General features: G+C 37.9%; 1 protein-coding gene across 2 annotated transcripts in view; it reads right to left on the reverse strand.

Annotated features, from left to right (window-relative positions):
• Positions 1-2,757: 2,757 nt before the first annotated feature.
• LOC139470108 (sepiapterin reductase-like) overlaps positions 2,758-22,310 on the reverse strand; it is a 34,323-nt gene continuing 14,770 nt past the window's right edge. For both annotated transcript variants that reach the window (XM_071252403.1, XM_071252402.1), the window contains one exon: positions 2,758-4,438. In XM_071252403.1, the coding sequence (XP_071108504.1) occupies positions 4,326-4,438 (113 nt within the window). In that variant the 3' untranslated portion in view covers positions 2,758-4,325. The remainder of the gene's footprint in view (positions 4,439-22,310) is intronic.

Consider the following 22,310-nt stretch of genomic DNA (forward strand, 5'->3'; position numbering starts at 1 on the left):
TAGTAACCTACAAGCCCTAAGAAACTCTGAATATCTGACCGGGTTTCCAGTCTAGGCCAGTTTTTGACAGCTTTTACCTTTTCTGGACTACATCTAAGACCATTGACTGAGACTATGTGTCATAGAAAAGCAACTTCAGGTTGAATGAGAATACACTTTTTAGGTTTGAGTTTCAAATTTGCCTGTCGAAACTGAATGAAAAATAAACCTAAGACTGTTTAAAGCAGACTGAAAATCTGACCCCAAAACGATGACATCGTCCAGATTACACAGACACTTTTTTCACTTATATTTTCCCAGTACCTTGTCCATCAATCTCTCGAAAGTAGCTGGAGTGTTAGTGTGACCAAACCGCATTACATTGAACTTATGGAGTCCAATATGAGTAGCGAAAGCGGTTTTATGCTTATCTTTCAGATCCATTTTGACTTGCCAATATCAGCTAGCTAAGTCAAGGGTACTAAACCAATGACAACCACCTAACGTTTAAAGTGTTTCATCTATTCAGGGCAGAGGGTAGGTATCTCATAAAGTGACGTCATTCAATTTCCTAAAATCAATACAGAACCTGCAGGATCCATCTTTCTTGGTTACTAGACAAACGGGAGCAGACCAAGGACTACTACTAGGCTCTATAATGTTCTGCTGCAACATCTTGTCAACTTCCTCCTCTACTAATTGTTTCTTAGTTAAAGGAACCCTCCTAGCAGGTAATTTGATAGGGGTTGCCCCACCAGTATTGATGGTATGCGTAAATTCATTTGTCTGCCCTAACAAACCATCTTCACCAACGAAAACATTCTGAAATTCTCCTACTAAATCAAAAACAGACTTGGCTTTCTGAAAGATCAGTGGAACAGCGATCAACAAGTGACTGCAAGTGACTTGGTAAGCCCTGGCTTTCAGCATTAGCGGTAACAACATCCTCACAAGCAACCACCTTTTCTACCATGCCCACTGTGCCCATTACTGATTAACTATCTATGGTTACCCTCTTGCTATTCATATTCAGCACTGAAATGACTACTACATCCTTGTCAGGTTGGACTAGACTCCTAGCCACAAATATTCCCTTGTTTCTCCAATAATTGTTTGGCTGAACCAAACCCGAATCAGCCTCAAATGAACTGTCAGCAGTACATTTGATTAATTTCTCAGAATTCTCGGGAACAATAACCTTATCAATAATTCTGACCAGTGCACAATTGCTTGTGTTCAATTTGTACAATTTGAGCCTACCTCTAGATGTAGACGGTGTCTTTCGTCTCACATATATACCTCACCATCATAATCCTCCAGGAAATCCATACCAAGAATGCTACCCATGGTACCCAAATCTGCAACCACAAACTCTTGCTGAAACTGCACGTTTCCAACACAAAACTCAAAACAAGCAGAACTATAGGTGTACCATTGGCCGTAAAGAAATCTTTATGAACTTCCTTCAGCTTATCATCATGTAAACCCAGTTTAAGGACATCATCTTGTGAGATAATCGAGACTGGAGACCCAGTATCCAACAACAGTCTTGAGGTAACCCCTTTCATCAGAACATCTATATACAAACATTTCTAAAGGCTTCAAAGAACGCAAAACAATTTTCTTCCGTGGACTAGACATACCAGTCCGTGTTGACGAAGATGACCTCATCGGTTTCCCTACACCTGACGCTGACAAAGATAACCTCTTCCCCAACCCAACACCATGGAGTGAAGATTGGTTCACCAAGGGATCTACACTATTCCCTACCAACTTAGATAAATCTACTTGGACTCCAACATCAACAGTTAAAATAGGTTTGTCTTTCACATCAGATGAAGATAACTTTACCGGAACTACATCTTCACATGGCATACCCATCTGCCTAACATTGGCTGAAATCCCGGCCTCGATCTCAGCCGCATCTTGTTTCCTGATTCAGGTTTATTAGTAACAGACTGATCCGGTAAAATCAGTCTGTTACTAATAAAGTTCTATTGGACTAGTTTAAGGTGGAGTGAGCTCCTTCATATTGGACTAGTATAAGGTGGAGTGAGCTCCTTCATATTGGACTAGTATAAGGTGGAGTGAGCTCCTTCATAATGCACTAGTTCATGGTGGAGTGAGCTCCTTCATACTGGACTAGTTTAAGGTGGAGTGAGCTCCTTCATATTGGACTAGTTCATGGTGGAGTGAGCTCCTGCATAATGCACTAGTTCATGGTGGACTGAGCTCCTTCATATTGGACTAGTATAAGGTGGAGTGCGCTCCTTCATAATGGACTAGTATAAGGTGGAGTGAGCTCCTTCATATTGGACTAGTTTAAGGTGGAGTGAGCTCCTTCATATTGGACTAGTATAAGGTGGAGTGAGCTCCTTCATATTGGACTAGTTCATGGTGGAGTGAGCTCCTTCATAATGCACTAGTTCATGGTGGAGTGAGCTCCTTCATAATGCATTAGTTCATGGTGGAGTGAGCTCCTTCATATTGGACTAGTTTAAGGTGGAGTGAGCTCCTTCATATTGGACTAGTTTAAGTTGGAGTGAGCTCCTTCATATTGGACTAGTATAAGGTGGAGTGAGCTCCTTCATATTGGACTACTTTAAGGTGGAGTGAGCTCCTTCATATTGGACTAGTTTAAGGTGGAGTGAGCTCCTTCATAAACGTAATGGTCTAACATGACAAATATATTTATGTGCACTAACTACTCTATAATAATTACATAAAAACACTTTAAATATGTGGAGTCTTTTGAAATTAGTTTCTGATACTCCTTGTCACTTATTAGAATATAATTACCATGAAAGGCCCATACGGTCTCCTGAATTGGCATGAATAGCACCAATGGACCAGTCATTAAGAAAGCAGTACTTTGCAGGTAGGAAGGAAATATTTTCAATGGCAGCCTTACTTGTGAAACCTATCTATTCAACGCAGCTAATACTTTGACATATACAAGAGGCGACTATGCTTGTTGTAAGAGGTGACTAATGGGATCGACTTGGTTGATGCATGTCATCGTATCCCAATTGCGTGGATCGATGATCATGATGTCAATCATTTGATTGTCTGGTCCAGACTCAATTATTTACAGACCGCCGTCATATAGCTGAAATATTGCTGAGTGCGGCGTTAAACAACAAACAAACAAACAAACATGTACAAGGGAGCCTCAATCTTCTTTCAGTTTTACAAAGACTTCAGTTTTATGGTGTTGATTGCTTGTGTATTATTGAAGAACTGTTCATGCATCTACAACACAGTATTTACAGTATTATTGTTTGCAAAAGTGTGATCCTCATCTGTTGTGAAAACACAGTACCGGTACATATAAATGATGGTTACTATTTGCATGTATATATATCAACAGCTTAAATGTGTAAAGTTAACCGCACATAGTCTGATTATTGATATTTTTAGATGAATGATGATTATTAAGTGGGTCTTACTTCACAAAATTGTGGATAAATATCAAATCTCTATAGAATGTTGTAGAAATAACATTACCCTGGTTACAAATCACTTTTATTGTGTTCATTGTAATTCCTGCATTCTGAATAGCTAAATTGGTCACGTGTTATTGCATTCACATCCCAATGAATGTAAAAAATAAAGCCATGCCCACCAAAGCAGACAACTTTCAACAGAATGTCGGGGAATCCCAATTACAGTCGAGGGAATTCCCTTTCTTCTCACCTATATCATCATGCACAGGACGTTTTAGCAACGTTCAGGCATATTCATCATCCAAGCCACCCTTCAAGACAAATGAAGGAATGAAACAGCAATGTATGAAACAGCAAACATGCAGGTTTGCTCACCTGTTTGGTGTTTTTCCCTCACCTGTGTTCCACATATTTCATGTCTTCGGGTTTCATTTCTAACTTGCATTTTTCAACCTTTGTCTTCCCTTTCTCAGGAAAGTAATGTTTGACTCTGGCAGTTACAAACCATGTCATTTGAAACAGCTGCACAGGATATATTTGTTCCTGTTCATTACACTCTGACAGCTGTAGTTCTTTTACCTTCATTGACACGTCCTCTGAACTGTTTGATGCCACTCTCTGTTGATTGTTGATTGGCAGCCGAGTTTGTGGTGACACAGTTATTGACATAAATCAAACAATCACCTGATTCATGTCACTCATTGGTCAAACATGAATTAAGACATCAATCCATACTGACTTTAATTGCTTAAAGATTACCCTACCAATGACAGGTCAAATCACCTCAAACTCTTGATAAGACCTTTGCTTTGCTAAACTCTTATTATAGAATTCAATCATACACCTGGATGAAAATGCAAAGCATCAAAGTCCTTTTCACTCCTGAAAGTTTTACTGATATCACTGATCATCAAAGTAATCAATATGGGCTCCACTTTCAAAAACATTTTTCTCCAGTATGGCGATGAGTCTGTTGACTGTAGTTTCTGGGCTCAGGAGAGACTTCTCCATTGCTGAAAGAAGAAATACATACAAGATAACTTGAAGAACAGATATGGAAGTCACATTCCAATAAATTAAGACTTTCAAAATTCTTTGAATCACGTCACCTAAGGTAGCAAGTACTAACATCCCAAATGTTAGATGAAATCTACTGACAATGATGTGAAGAAACAATTTTAGGACCACAGACACAAAAGCTTTTGTACAGGGCACTTGTACACAGTAAATATCGTCTTAAGGAGGCAGCAAGACCATATCTATGGTCTAGTGGATAGTGCGACTGCCCACAGAATGGAAGGTCGGTGGTTCAATCTATGGCCACAACATACTAAAAGATGTTCAATATAGTACTTGTTAGTACCCTGCCTGAGGCTGGGCATTAAGGGACCTAAACAAGGACAAGTTGGTTTGGAGTCAGTATACCATTTCTGAGTGGGTTATTCATGTTAAACTGTGGCATGGTGTCTCAGTCTGCTAGTACTGTAAAACCAACATTAGTCTGTACTAGTACAAGCACACACACTCACATGCACACGCACACGCACACGCACACACCTCTACACAAGTGTAATAATCTTGAATGTGATGTTAGACCCCATTTCACCACCTTAAGCAGCAAAGGCGCCATAACATTTCAACTACTCTCAGCATCTGAAAGCGATGCCTTGAAAACATAAAAAATTTTGAGTGCGAAGTAGAACCTGTGATAATTAATTACAGTAGAACATTGCTTCCCCAGACACACTGAACCCATGTCTACCGTATGATGTTTACATTACACAAAATAAATACTACCCTGGTACATAAAACACTTCTTTTATCTGGAAATCTTGTTAATGGATCTAGAGAGTGAATTTCAATACCCAATTCACAGGCAATAAAAAGAGTCATCAGAAGAGGACAAATCCCCCTGGCCCCCACAAACAAATCATCTGAGAGTTACTTAAAGTCGAACTTGATGAGAGAATATCTATCTGATCTGTCTGTCCATAAACAATAGTTATTGAGCTATCAAAACAATACCATGGATTTGTATTTCTATTTCTATGTCGGGTACAAACTACTATGAACAGAGTCAAAATCAAACTTGTTGCCTTGGAAACAGAAAAAATGTAAATTCTTAAAATCCCTAAACAGCAAAAGGCACAGTTGACAACATGGTATTTGTGTGTGCAAAGTGTCACGAAAGAATACCTACCGATGTTAGTGTTAGAGATATTGCTGAAACTAACACACCACTACGAACCGAGTCAAACTCCTACATAATATAAGGCACCATTTCAACTTTTGCTTAATACATGTACCAAGTTTGGATGAAAACTGTTGACTAGTTTTTCAGTTCTGCTCTAGAAACAACACACTCTGTTTTAACTAAATCTAAACAGGGAAAAATACAATTTTGAAATATTCCAAAGTAGCAAAAGGCACCACTTCAGGATCTGTTTGACATATCTGCCAAGTTTTGTAGAAAAATATCGAACTATTTTTTAGTTGTGCTCAGGAAACGAAGTCCCCACCACGCTTCATATTAAAATGGGTCTTGTAGATTTCTAATGGCCGCAACCACAGACCCCCTCCAACAAGCAGCCCCCAAAAGGGGTAATCTATAAAGTTTATTGTGACAGTGCCGACTCATTCATTGGTGAAACCTCTCACCCAGTAGATACCCGCAACAGCCAAAGCAGACAGCAGCCCTCTCTGACCACCAGCAAATTTAGTTTGACATAGTCCAAATGAAATCCTCTCAACCAAACATCAGGACTTCACCAAAAGAAACCTCTCAGAAGCTTTAGAAATCCATTGTCACAAACCTTTGATAAACAGAGATCAACGTTATTACATCTCGTCTACCTATGAAGATCTAATCAATCAATAGACAATTATAATTAGGATCCAATCAGCTTGTCACAACTGTTCAATCCTTATCCTTACTGTACATCTGGCTTCATTACTTATGTGCTATTTGCTATTCTTACTGTACATTTAGCTTCACCCAATCTTCTTTGTGCCACTTGTTATCTATTACCTCTAAATGTGAATCTGCTGCCTATCACAACATATCATGCATCTGTACCTCATAACACTTGAGTTGTTGTCACTCCAACTTGATAACAGTGTAAGAATCTACATCAAAACATCGCTAGACACAAACAAACAAGAAGTTGTTATCCATTAAGTTGTATGTTTTCTTAGTTTTGACATTACATCAGAAAATCAACTATTGGTGAACTATAAAATGCGACAATACTTGTCGTAAGAGACGATTATCAGGATTGGGTGGTCAGGCTTGCAGACTTGGTTGATGCATGTCATCGATGCTCATGATATCAATCACGGGATTGTCTGGTCCAGACTCGATTATTTACAGACTGCCATCATATAGCTGGCATATTGTTGAGTGCAGCATTAAACAACAAACAAAACTATTGGTGACATTTTATAAGTAAAACAAATATTGTTGACCCTATCTGAAGGTTCATCAAAGTCATCACGTTCATTAGACATTAAACACCAAAACATAGAAGATTCATTGTACCTTTGGCTTCTGAGGTGTAAATGATGAAATGCTGATGCAAATGACCTGTGCAGTTGATGTTATCGGTTATACTTGTACATTTATTGATTAAGGACACAATGTATTGAATAAATATATTATGCATTATATTTTTATGCCTCAGTAGAATTTGGGTAGGGGATGTAACTCTGATCAGTTAACACGGGATTCAGATCTCTGGAAATATGTTTATCCGGGCAATATTTGAAAAAAGCTCAAGTGTCCAAATAAGCAAGGTACCGGGTACAACTGTAAACTGTAAAGTGTGTTTTTTGACAAGGGAGCCACATAGCTCTTTATGGTCATGTTATTTTTTCTGGTACCCAAAGCAATATCTGGGAAGGCAACACAACCTTGAAAGGATATATAGAAACACAACGATGAAATGGCAAGAAGTTGCCCAGGTGTTTGTGTGATAATATCCTTAATTCTCTGAAACGCTGTGGACTGAGGATGATCCCACACAAATGCAACGTCTTTTGGAAGGAGCTGTCGCAGAGGGCTGGTGATCTTGGACAGAGTAGGAGCAAACTTGGCTAAATAATTCACCATTCCAAGAATTGTTTCCAATTCAGAGGGGTCACATGGTGGCTTCATTGAGCATAGAGCAGAGACCTTAGCTGGGTCCAGTCTGAGACCTTTAGCACTCAAGATGTGTCCAAAGTATTGGATCTCTGTGACATCACCTTCAAGCTTCTCTTCGTTAAGCTTAATACCTTTGTCACATCCAAACACAGAACTATCGCTGCAACACCATCTTGTCCTTCATAGCACTCGTCAATCCTTCGCTGTAATTCATCTTGCACTGAATGTATCCCAAAGGGAAGTCTAAGAAATTTGTAACGTCCATACGGGGTGTTGAACGTTGTAAGAAATGAAGATTCCACAGCCAGTCTGATGGCCCAATATACAGATCGTGCATCAAGTTTAGTGAAATAACGAGCCTGAGAGATGCTTGGAAGGATGTCTCCAAGTGTTTTCATTGGGTAGTGTGGACGCTGTATAGCACGATTTAGGTCCAATATCCAGGCATATGCGCAGTTTCCTTGAGTGTGGCTTTTCAACGATTACTACAGAGTTGACCCAGAGTTCTCGCTGGCTTTGGAAACTGCCAGTCCTTGTAGACTGGCAACTCTATAAATTACCAGTCCACCCCTAATTTTCACCAGTCCCAACTCTCAAAAAATAAAAAAAAACTATGAAAATTATTTGTTTTAATTTTTTCAACTTCATGTTCAGTGCAAAGATGTCTTCTCTTAACCTTTAGCCTTTCGACGTTAGTTAGATCTTTAAGTCATTCACACAAACTTCAGTCGCAATTGTCTCTTTGTTTTTTAATATTTCGAAATGAAGTCGCTACAAACGGATATTTAACCTAAAAATAGACAAGAGGAAACCCTGATGGTAACAGACAAGCTGACTTTGTTTGAAAAATGTACTTAAATGAATATGACCGACGTTACCTTATTTGTTCCACAGGGACTGGCAGTCACATGAGTTTATGGTCCAAGCCTAATCTTACCGGTAAAAAAATGGTAATTACCGGTAAACGGGAACACTGGTTGACCCATTCAGTTGGTTCATCAACCTTTGTGATAATGTTTGACTTTTCCATTCGATCAAGCTCGTCTTTTAGTCTCTCACGAAGTGCGACTGGAACTTTTCGTGGTGGGTGAACTACAGAGATAACACTTGGATCAATATGTATTGTACATTCACCTGGAAATGCCCTCAAACACATCGGCATATTCTGCAAGAATGGTGCTCTTCTCAAGAGGTTTTCCAGATTGCTCACTAGTCCCACAAGTATCAACAGCACAGGTAAGTTGGATAAGCTCCAATTCAAGGCATGTTTTGAGACTGAGTACAGGGTTTGATTCCGTCTCTACAATGTAATACTCAGCTGTGAATTCACGATCATCAATCTAACAAGGTAAGCTACATGTACCTTGAGTTTGAAGATGTGTACCGCCATCAACTGTTTGGGCGGTTCACTGAGTACAGTTGTGGTGCCAATTTTGGGGAATAATCCAGCTGGTATGATATTTACCTGAGACCCTGTATCTAATTTGAATTCCACTGGTATGCCCTTAATTCCTACCTTCACAGTAACAAAAGCCTGGTTAGTATCCTCAGCTTTGGAGTGGACACTGTCAACATCACTAGATGTATCCATGCTATCAATTAAGTCGATGAGAAAGTCTGAGTCCCTTGAATCAAAGTGTTCATCTGTCACAACCTCATTGACTTTCACTGAGAGACACACAATCTTGAAATGATTCCACTTTCCACAATTGTCACATTTTCTACCTTTGACAGGACACGGTTCACGCTGAGAATGTGATCTACCACAGTTTCCACACTGACTATGTGTTTATTCATCACTGTTTGATGATCTCCTATTTGGTGTGTTGTGGGGTTTTACAGGTTGTGATTTCTGCCGGGAGTAATGATACTTTTTGTGTCGATGGGAATTATCACTGGCTGAAACTGTATGTACTTCAGGGTTGGCCATTGTTTTCAACTGTTCCTGAGAGTATTTCGAACTTTGTCCCATTTGAATTGCCTTCTAGAGTGTCAATTTCTCCCCTTCATTTATGAATTTAGCACAAAGTTTAGTAGATGATGTGCCAAACACAATGCGGTCCCTCACCATTTCATCAGATGTATTAATTGCACAATCTGTACCTAGCAGCTTTAATCTAGTCACAAACTGATCAAAGTGAGATGACCCCTGAAGTTACTCGTGAAAGTGACATTTGCTCAAAATTCAAGAAAACTCCACCAAGACCAGTTGTGTGCAAAGGAATATAACTTTTTCATTTGACGTTTACACAATATACGGCTTTTCCATTGGACGAGAAGTCGTTCACATGACCGCGAAATTGACGTTCATAAGTGTATGAACGACACAATTTAATGTTCATACGTTTTTCACGAGACAGTGTTCTTGATATGACGTAAACACTGACGGACTACTTCCACATTCCTGGGGAAACCCCTGGGAATTCCCTAGCACGAAAACATGCGTAAGTGTTCTTTCTGATCATTTAGAACCGTTAATCTTGGTCTCAGCATTTCAGTATACATTAGGAAACGTAAGAGAGCTTGACTGCATGATTGTTCACGAATTTCCTCGCTACGGCCCATCCTAATGAACAAATGAAAAAATGCACATCCAAACTATCGTCAGTATCGATTCGATCTGTGTCTAGTCTGACAGTGATCGTCTCCAGCAATCTACGAATTTACCTTGGTGTCTGTTTGACGCATCTTTAATCACCTTTAAATAATCGGTCAGTTGATCAATGATGACTAACCCATGTAACCGCCACAGGTTCATTAACAACTTCGGAAATCCTCCCGTCACGTTTATTGTGTCGGCCATTTTGAAGTCTTGGACTAGATGAAATGTATTACGACGCGCTGTCATTGTGGTAGTTCATTACAGACCTTTCTCATCTAATGGGGATAACATATGAACACATGTAGTGCGTAAGATGTTTCTGAAGAGTAAGTTCTGCATCCATTCGCTCATGTCACCTCTCTTTTTGGGAACTATTTTATTCTGTGATATAGCTGGTCGTTGTTTGGCTGTCAGTTTATACATGTAGTCACACGTACTAAATAAAATTGTGTTTAGATCTAAGAAATTGTGATAAAAAATTTTAAGAATTGACCATCACTTTGTGTGAGTTCATTGGAGTATGAACCTTCATAGAGTTAGGGCCAAACATTGTATGAACGTCGGAGCTTCACTCTATGAAGGTTCATACTCCAATGAACTCACACAAAGTGAAGGTCAATTCTTAAGTAATGAAGATGTGGCTGTGGACTTGAAAGTGTGAAAACCAGGTATGTATACACAAAGAAAAACGTTAGGCACACCCTAATATATTTCATTACTGTTTGGTCCCAAGATTTGTAACAAGATATAGATATAGAAAGATATAATTACGGGAAGAATTGTTTTCTCGAGATAGTGTAATCAGTCATGCATAACAAAAGCTCACGTGCCATGCATGGTATGGTTGTGCAGCATGCTACCCTCGAGCATCTCTAAAAGCAGTATATCCAAACGTTAAAATTGCTTTCTTAAGCTTTGAAGACTCCAACCTCTGGCAGCTGCTCTAGGAGTTTGGCCTTTCGTCTGCAATCCTCCAAAAGCAGCTGGCAGAGGTTGGAGTCTTTGAGCAACTTGGTGGAGCCATGTCACAGATGATCGTATCCCTACTGGATAAACCTGGCAAATGACAAGGACGTCATTTGCGTGGAGGAGGAAGTGTGTGGCGGAGAGACATAAGTCAAGATATGCAATGAACATTTTTTATAACCAGACAGTTACATGATTAATTTGCGTACTTCAGTAAGGATTTGTTGACATGGTATTTCCGGTGTTACATGCTCACAGTAATGTCTTTGTGTTTGGGGGAAAAAAACATCAAAATTCTTCAAACCTGTGTATAAGATGACCCCTTTAAGGCACCTAAATCTAGGTACTAAAATCTTGCCTTATACATAACGATATATGGTACATATGACGAACCTGTGTCTGTCTATTTTAACACTGTTTAGAGTTTCAATCATGATGAGGATTTATGTTATTATTATTTTATTTTCAACTGGGTGTTTTTACTTTTAAATCCTTCTCCTCCAGCAGTGCAGTCACTGGTGCAGAAGCAGAGTAAGCTCAGGCCTTTTGTATACAAATAATCCCTTAGAACAGCCGACGTCCTGGTGCTTTAATATTCAATATCAAACATGGTCTTTTTGTGTTGTCGAAAAAGTGTCAAATTATGTTTTGATTTTTCATAAGATGAACAAAATTTCAGTGAGATAAAAATCAATTAACATACCAATGTCATCTTTCTCTGATGTCACCAAAGACATGACATCAAAGAAAAAGGGGTTAAATGTTTAGTTTAATCATTACATTTGATGATAATGCTTGTACTCCATTAATAACAGTGCAACATCAGTCAAATTACACCTACAGAATCAAGTGAATGTGGGAATCAAAGGACTAATTTAAATGTTAGATAGGGCCATCCATTTTGCTATTACATCCTTACTTATTTGGTAAGGTTTTATCAATTCTTATTATTTGTGATAATACCAAAATGTATAGTTTCAATATCGAAATTTGAGTTAAAATAGTTTGGTTCCTCATGAACTAAACAATAGGAAAACAAATTGTTGTTATCCACATTAAATTTCACTTGATCATTTATTTCATCCATCCGTTCTACATGTACTCTACTTTATCTAAATACCTCCCTAACAACTGGGGCTTAAGTTCAGTCCATTCTGTTTCACAAGTCAAATCTATCTGTTTCAGCCAGCAACAAGTGAGCAACAGCTTCATCCCCAAAACAAAATTATTAATTTTAATTATTTTCATTTCTTGAATTAATTTCTGTTTAATACAAGAGTCATCAGAAGATGACAAATCCCCCCGGCCCCCACAAATTCGAAAGAACATATCATCTGATTGAGCTAGCAAAAAATACCATGGAATTGGGATTCAGAACTTTGTATTTCTATGTCAGATACACACCACTATGAACAGAGTCAAAATCAAAATTGTTGCCTTGAAAACAGAGGTTTTTTCTTCTAAATATTCCCTTAATAGTAAAAGGCACCAGTTGACAATCTGGTCTTTGTGTGTGCAACAGGCACCACTTCAGTCAACCCTTGGTTAATAGATGTATTGGGTTTTGATGAAAAGTCTTGACAAGACCAGTTACATGCATTTTGTTGGTTTAAGTCATGTAAAGGAAACAACTACCGTATTCAACGTAATAAGCACCAAGGATGCTCTCCAAATTAGAAATAGGGGGATTAGTATAAAAAACAGAGTTGAAAAATAAATTTCGTGATTTATGCTGACAGCCTGAAATGTTTATGTACGACAGATATATTTTTCCAGAATTTAATTGCCCATAATTAAGGGTGCATATAACACATGAGTGCATATTATAGGCGAATAAATAAGTCTTGTTTACATTGATCAATCGGAAGGGGTGGTAATTGGGATTGTTCACTAGCCAATATATTAGCAAATATTGCTGTGGGCGCTTATTACGTCGAATATGGTATTTAGATTCAGCAGTACCTAGTCTGAATGTACCAGCATCATGGCAGTTCTGTGTACAGATAAGGAGGGCAGTACTGAGGTAGAAGGAAAGTGACCAAAGTATATGTGACTGACAATAGTTATATACGCCTAGGCTTGAGTTTGTGTAGGTTCTTCACAACAGTGTTGATTTGTTCTAACACTTCTGTAAGTGTTGCAGTCCTCTTCTGAAAGGTTTAGTGCTTTTCAAGCAATCATGAAGTTTGACTTCCCTAACTGTACTTTCAGCAAAATTCAATTTCAGTCAACTGATTGAAGATTGAGGAAATTAATTAGTGCAAAGAACAATTATATTTTTCTTGATTTATCTTGAATAGAAAGCGATAATCTCATTCTGTGAGTAAATAAGTTTCTAAATGAAGTTCATGTCCTACGTTGAGAACAAAAGCATCATAGCCCCATAAAAAGTTTTGCAGTGCCCGCTTCACTGAGCCATGGCATTTCACCGAACCAGGATTGAATGCAAAACATTCTTAATTAGTGCCTCTTACAGCTCTCCTTCAAACCAGCTGTATTCACATTACTGTTTTGAAGGAAGTAGCACACAGACAAATGTAAGATATCTACTTTCACAAACAGATGGCCTTCGTATATGAGATCAGCAAGTTACCTAAGGTGTGGCACAAAGGATTTTGCAGCGGTGTACATATGCGGGCTATATGGAAAATAATTGCCTGCTCTTTAACCAATCAGAAGCTAGTATTATAATGTAAGGTCAGATTCATTTCTAAAAAAGACCAAATAGATTTGGTGACGCATACTGTGCATTAGTCGTTTCACATTTTCATTATTTTCACACGTTTGTCACATTTGTTTTGTGGGTTCATTTAAGCATCATTGTCACAAGTTATTACAAGCGTATAGTTGACAAAGTCATCTATATCCCCCGCCCATTTTAACATGTTATGGTCCCAAACCAGGTAACTGACCCAACATTTCTCTTAGCCCATGTCAAAATAGCTGCAATGGAAATTCTAACATAAACATTTCTAAAACTCCTTAATATCAAATGGCACTAGTTCAGTATGCGCTTTATATATAGACATGCAATGTTTGGCAAGGAAATATTTAACAGTTTATTTGTTATACTCCTTAACCTTTAGCCTGCTGAATTGTTTTCACACTTCTTAGCCCTGCCTGCTGGATTAATTTTAGCATAAGGCGCTCTAAAGAGGGTGGGTGATTTCAAACAGTTGGTGCTTCATTATACAAGGGCCAATTGAAGAAATATTTTGCACATTTATTCCTGATCGAACACAAAATTTTAAAATGTTCGTGATCTTGCCTGAATTACGTTATTGAAGGTGGTTTACGTTTCATGTTAGAAACCTTTTTAAATCGTTAAATTTGTGCAAATTGATTTCAATAATCAGATCTCCGATATCTTAATTTTAACTGAGTATAAATTCGATGTTTTTTATTGGTACATAACAGCGCTATGGTAAATTATGAACCATTTCTGTAAATTTATTATCAAAACGTTAAACAGAAAAAAACCTAAATTTTCGAGGTCACCATGTCAGTTGCAGAAATATGAACATTCGAGTTAATCTAACATGTCACATTATCAAATTTGCAGGAAACAATAAATGACTCATAAATATTCACCAATCCTTATTTCAAATGTTTTGGTTGAATATTTACCATATACGAAAATACAAGTACCGTGTCATGATGCTAGCAGACGTTCGAACATCAAACATGGCGCGCTTCGCCCGACCTCGGCATAAATTATTGCTATTTTTATATCAACAAAGTTTACACTGTCTTCATGTATATGCCTTGGCGAAAGTTGACAATCTTCTCAATCGAAGATTATTTCATTTGTCATTTTCCGTTTAACATGACGAGAGAAAAACGAAAATATAGATCGTAAATTCTGACAGCAATATTTCAGTTTGAGCAAAGGTCACCGGATGTAATGTCACAGACAGGGGTAGTCTGCTGATAATCTTTCGAAACAAAACAATTACAGTCAATTTGGAAATATTTCGCCTGTATTATACAGAATAAACACAAATCACTACATATTATCAGTAATCACAACTAACATGAAATTACAAAGTGATTTTCACGATATAATTGGCGTATTTTTTCAATGCGTTTGACCTTGCATGTATCTTTTATTTGAACTTTTGTTGATATATAAGGATCACCATTCCATGTTACGTTGAATATAAAGTGATATGATTCATGTATCTGCGATGTACATGCTGATGACTTTGGTTTCACTATAATAATTATGTGTGTGAAGCAATAAGTCCATAGAAATCGTCGATCGGCAACGATCACACCCCACAACAGGTGCGCGAAAATAGGCGTGACAAAACATTTTCAAAATAGCATTCATGCGATGCCGAATATGATAGGATATACGCAGGCGGGTGATGTATATAAAAAAAAATACGATATACATATTTTCAGTGTTAGTTTCTAATTAAATGTGGGATATTTAAATATTTTTTCCTTTTATAATACATTTATCGATTCTAGCATGATTTTACAACAATTCACGGATCATCTTAAAATTTATTCCATCAATATAGAGACCGCCATGATTGCGTATTGATGATAGATTTATTAATGTTTAATTATTTACATCTGTTCACAGCTTCTAAAATATTAAGTTATATTTAGTATCTATTTTTCCCACAATGATTATGTGTATGGACACTAGATATTGGTCAACAGGTCAATGCATCAGCACTGTGTAACTGATCAGACTTTAATCATTATCTTTAGTTTAAACATATGGACTCATATGGACATTAATCTTGTGTATGAAGTTGTTTGTTTCCAAAAAACTAATTCTTAAATATAATTGTAATATGAATACGATACATTAATTTCTTGTAACAGAACATGATATTTTTGATTGTTTAATCACAAGAACCAGGGTGGCACTTAGCTGGAGAGTTAGCCATATATGTATAAGAGAATGTTATCTTTTGAAAAAGGAATAGGGCACATATACATACATTGACAATTCTTGCAGTTCTGTTCTGTTGGAGAAATGTACATGGAAATATCCTACCTTATGTTTATTTTCAGGGTTCTCACCAATGAAATAATGTGTAATTAGTGTGGCAGGACTTTATAGGTTCTTTGCAGTATGCTCTCGTGTGCTTGACAGTGACACTCATGCATGTCCCCTGAAGGAACATGAACCATTGTGAAATGTGATCAACAGGTTTTTGTCTTCAGTCAATATAATGTACAAAAATTCAAAATAAATGCAGATCATCACCAGCTTTGGATCTGACATCCTTGATCATTTTGATGGGTTTCTGAATATACACTCAGTATAGGTCCTTATGTTCTTTGTGTCTCAGCCTTCTGGGTGGAATGAAAAGAAATGTCCCTGTATACATGATAACCTTTGTCAGATGTATTTTGTCCTGTCAGCCACACCCCCTGACTTTATGTCACCTTATGTGGTTAATTTTCGCATACATGTACTGCTGCAAACCTGTTTTTCCCTTGTATATGCAATCACAGTATCAAACTTCATCAGCTGGTGTGTCACAAGTTCCTCAGTTGGTGTGTATAAAAGTACCTTGCCATCATGAAACAAGAAATGCCAAAAACAAAAGCATTTGCAATAACAAAAAACCCACATTTGTCCTTCCTTGAACAATCTTAGGATTAGTGCTTGTTAATGTCATAAATTATTTTTTAAATTTCAAAGGATTTTTCTTTGATGGACCAACGTCAAACCATCTGACAAGTTAGATAGAATTATAACTTTAAAAGCCCTCATTTCTGAGGTGTCCATATTTTTTTTCTACTTTTAGGACAAAACATGAGCCGTCTACCTGAGCTTGGTTACGTAAACAAATACTTGTTTAAAATGTGAAATGGAATTTCACTGATTAGATATCTTTTTTTTATCCCATCGTTCTACGAAATCCATTTGAAATGTGTTTTTTTGTATGTAAAATGTCTTGAGAGTTTGCACCCAAACAGGTATGTGTTTTTGTGCCAAGAATATTTTTGTATTACAGTTTTGTAGTTTCAAACTTACACATTGCTTTTTGTATGAAAAAAGTTACTTTATTATCACTTTTCTGTCAAAACAAAAGATCTACAATTACCTTATGGTTCACCAATTTACTGGCCTCTTCTCCGGTGACAAGTATTTATTACTTTCCTATCACAATCAGTCAATTTGAGTTGTGCCAATGTGGACTGACTACACTCAAGGACCACGTACATTCAGGTTAGTCATATTATGAACTTGATGAAATGTTTTACAATAATGTTCAGCTCATTGTTTGCAATAAACATGAAAAAATAAATATGATCAAACAGATTTAGTTTAGTTTTTTAGGGTACAAAATCATCAAGTGCTTTGGGTACAATTTTGTTTATGGACAAAATCACATAGGCCCTACATTCATCCAGTCGACGTGTGTATCTACTTTCATCTGTTCTGAAGATTGGGGAGGGGGAGTAAATGTTTTAAAAACAATCCTTAATATTCTAAATTGTCCTTTCAATGACAGACAAATAACAATATTCTGTTGTTATTATTATGGCTTATCAATATGTTATATCGCACTCCGCTGCCGTCGTTTTCAGAAAATAATTTTCAAATCATCGAGCGTGGAAACCTTTACGGTTTCGGATTTAGACTTACAAATTTGATGTTACGCACCGGCGGCAATCACGAATAAATATGAAACAAATAGGAGTGAAGACTGCTATCCAGATGAATAAATAGTAAACAGTTGTCGTAAAAACGTAAACTATGTATTTTCTTTTGAATTTGAATCTATTTCGGAATTTGTTTTATGATCGCTTAGTAACTTTTGCATATTTTGCTTCCATGTGTCATGCGGTACGTGCTTCCGGTTTCAGAAATGATAGCTAAAATTGCAAGTATTTCGATTATTTTCCGTAAACTGCATTATATTGCTATTGAATGATTTACCTAGAATGTATATCAGTTCAGGTTTTGCGTATCATCCAATATTTGTCATTATTTACAGTGTTTGTTGACTTTATTCAACTAAACAAATCGCGAGTTAGGCCACGCCCAAACGTATCACTGATGTTTGTCGGCTTGTCAATGTGTCCGAAAGTTTATCAAACGAAATCATTTGAAAACTAAAAAAAAAATATATTTTGTTACACAGATTTATACATGCGTGTCAATAATTCTAGAAAATTAAGTTAGATGTAACAAAATTATTGTAATAGTCTAACAGGATCACTATTCATGTGGAGTTGTTTGTTTACCACCGTTGCCATGATCGTACAAGTTTCATCCAATCGATGATGTTACGATTCAGATTGTTTTTGTTTATAATTAATTACTTCGAAAATTGCTAATTTTTAGAAATTAAGGAACTTGAGTGTTTTACCTTCATCAGCAAACAATAAATTATGATCGAATGTGAAAAATGATAACATTATAAAGAAAATATCGGACTGCATGCCGCTCAACGTGAAGTGCCAAAAGTCAACAATGGCCGTTTCTGGTAGTTGTGTGCCGCGAAGTTTGGCTGAAACATTTTAAACTCGCGATATTTTCTTTTTGAGGTAAATAAATGACTGGAAGTTTTGATATTGAACAAGCTGAGCATTTATGCATGTCATACGTAAATTAAATGTTATGCAAAGCCTTCTTGGTAAATAGATATGGCGAGTTTTGTTTGTGGGTGTCCTTATGCTATTTCGCCTGTCGAACTGGTTTGACAATAGCAACACGGGTAGTGACAGACTCTGTCATACTGGTTCGACAGTAGCGTTGAGAGCTTTAAGTAAAACAATCCTATATCAAAACTTAAATCCAACTTGTTGTCATGGAAACATAAACAATAAAAATTTCCCAAAGATCTATATATCAAAAGGCACCAGTTGAGTATGTGCCTGGTAGACATGCAAAGTTTTGTAAGAAAGTATTTAACGTTTTTTGAGTTACTCTCTGGAAACGAACACCACCCCTGTAGAACCTAAGTCCAACTTGTTGCAATGGAAACATAAAAAATAAAAATTTCTAAAATTCCTAAATAGCAAAAGGCACCAGTTCAGTATGTGCCTAGTAGACATGCAAAGTTTTGTAAGAAAGTATTTAACAGTTTTTGAGTTGTGCTCCGGAAACGAACACCACCCTTATCGAACCCAAGTCCAACTTGTTGCCATGGAAACATAAAAATTTATAAAATTCCTAAATAGCAAAAGGCACCAGTTCAGCATGAGTCTGATAGACATGCAAAGTTTCGTAGAGAAATATTTAACGGTTTCTGAGTTATGCTCCGGAAACGATTTCGGGATGCACACACGCACACACGCACACACACACACACACACGGACAGAACCCATTTCTATATCCCCCGCCAACAAATAGGAACTCTCTAAGTGTGCCCCTCAGGTTCCAGGAACGTATATAACTGTGCCAACTGCATAAACGTACATATAACTGTGCCAACTGCATAAACGTACAAATAAGTTTGAACCCTGAATGGAAATTGGGAGTCCAGTTTATATCTTAAACAGATGATAACCCTGTTAGTTTCCAAATTAAATTTTGTCTCAAAATCTAAATAAAATCCAAGTAAAGGTTATCATACATAAGAAGATAAGAGCATGGTTGAAGCTCGAATTTCAACTCAAACTTTAAAGAATCAGGGGAAATGGGACCAAAGGTGTTGAGCTCCTCCACCAACTACACATGAACCAAATTCATAACATTCTGAATGAAAATGACTGAATACTTGTCATAAATAGTTTTTTTCAATACTGCTGAACATAATGGCAATCAAAAGTCTAATTTTTTGACAAACTAATGTATTATTCCAATTTGAAAATCTGACTAAGTAAATAATGTTAAAAATTTAGTAAAATCTAAATATTTCTTACATTTGTATACTTATCCTGCATTACTCCTTAATGCATTCACGGCTTTCCTCATGACAACGTGAAGGACAGAGCAACTTTGAAGGTCCTGGGTGAAGAAATAAAGTTGTTGTTCTGAAGTCCCAATTACTGACCTTTCGTCGCTGTCCTGTGACCTTGATGACACTTAAGGTCATCTTCACATCACTGCCTGTTGCCCAAGCTCTTAGAAAAACATACTTTTGAGGTTTCTTAAGCCCAAGTTGGGAGGCAAGTCTTGCGATGGGTGGGCCATAAACGTAGTAATGCAGGATAAGTATACAAATGTAAAAAATATTTAGATTTTACTAAATGTTTTACTTATCCTGCATTACTCCTTAATGCATCTGTATCGGACAGTTTGGAGGTGGGTATACCTTCAGAATACAGAAACCAGTTGGTCGATAAACCGTGTAGCGGAAAAGTTCAGAAAAAGATGCCATTGAACATTGGAATTAAAGAGAAATTCCCTATAGTCACTAAGCAATAAAGAAAATAATAGCTAATCAGCTAATTCTTTACTTACTACGTCATAGAGCCGTCGTAGACAAACGAGATTGTCTAATATTCTTCCACTGGTGGTGACTGCACATGGAAGTAGGCTGGCTCTGTATAGGGCAAGTTCATTATTTGCGTCAGGGGTTTGTAACCTGCTGGGTTACAACCAGAGGGCCAAACTTTGCATGCCTTCGACATCCTCAAGAGCCGCAACACGAAGATAATGACTAACGAAAACCTGTGTCGAACCTCCAGAAATATTCTTCCCTGATTGTTCCAATAAAACAATTGCCGTGTTGAGCCCTGGTAAGGCTAACACCCTGAAATCGTGATGGTAATTCGCTCTTGGCAGATTCCATTTGGCGATCTCGTTGGCCTGAAGGATTACTGCGCATAACCATAGAGATATGGAGTTTGCTACTAACTTTGGTCATGGACGTAGTAAACACGGGTATAAATAACCGCTTCCTCGATCCACGCCTAGACTTCGAGTGGCGAATGAAAACTCGAACTGCTCGCACCAAGCCCAGAAGAAATTCACCTTCATGTACAACTCCCACTATAGTCGATATTGGTGGGATGGTGAAGGAACGGTCGGGTTGGCCTGGTAGTAGATTTTAGCAATAAAATCCCAGCATAACCCGAGATACACCGCTCTGTGCTTCCCATGCTCAAAACGGATCTGGGTGGTGTCTATTACAAGTAGTTCGCTCATGCGTGCCGCCATTGCTAATGCCAAGAGAAACCATTGTTTTCTTGGTGAGGTCATAAAATGAGGACGCATAGAGGGGGAAGAAGGGGACTCTCGCAAACCTCAAAGTACCACGTTCAAATCCCCAGCAGGTGGGCGGAACTTGGCCTTCTGATCCTCAAGACTGAATGAGCGTAATAGTGCCTGTAGTTCCGTGACCTTAATTATTTGTGATTTTTCGGAACAGCCAACACTGAGTTAAGTGCAGCCAATTACGCAGTAATGGTGCTACCTTCCAAGTGTCTTTGGGTATGCAAATGTAGGAGGTATTCCATAGGAATTGTGACGCAATCTTAGGGTCTTTATTCTTTAGCCTTGCAAAAAATCTCAAATGATCCCCACTTGTCTTCGTATAGTCCTCTGGGAGAGGAACGATGAACAAAAGCTATAGCTTTTCTTCCCCGTGTCGAAATAACCCTTTGCACTTAAACGCCTTTTGAAGACGAAACATGCGTACAGACGTTGGGTGAGGCAATTTGCTGTGAGGGTGGATGGGTAGGTTGGACCACTGTGGGAGGGGTCGTGGATCGTCTTCAGCTAGATTTTTCTGAGCTTGACGAACCACCCTCTCACCGGTCACCAGGGCACGACCAAGGTGAGAGCAAGATACCTTGTCTCTTTGATCTCCTGTATCACCTTGGGAAGTAAAACTGGTGGCATAAAAGTGTATGCTTTTAGCCCTTCCCAAGGGATACTGAACTCATCCACTGCCCAAGTCTGCGGATCCGGTAACAGAGAGATATACGTCATGAGTTGGTGGTCTAGGCAAGTAAGAAACAAGTCATGTTCGGTTGCCTGAACTTCTGAAGCAGTAACTGGAATGCATCTGTGAGAAATTTCCACTCGGTGGGAGCCACCCTGTCTGGACGTGATAAGGTATCGTCCAGTATGTTTCGACATCCGGGGATGTGCTGAACTATGAACTGTAGTGCTGCAGTGATTAACCCTAGCAACAATTGCCATTGGCGAAGCATTTGTGGTTGAAGTAGAACAGATGACAACAGACGTAGAAACTTGTGTCATCTGTCCCTCGGTACAGATAGGAGATCCTGGTCTGTCTGGAA

This window comes from Haliotis cracherodii, unplaced genomic scaffold, assembly GCF_022045235.1.
Source record: "Haliotis cracherodii isolate W230 unplaced genomic scaffold, xgHalCrac1.p SCAF_20, whole genome shotgun sequence".
Lineage (NCBI taxonomy): Eukaryota > Metazoa > Mollusca > Gastropoda > Lepetellida > Haliotidae > Haliotis > Haliotis cracherodii.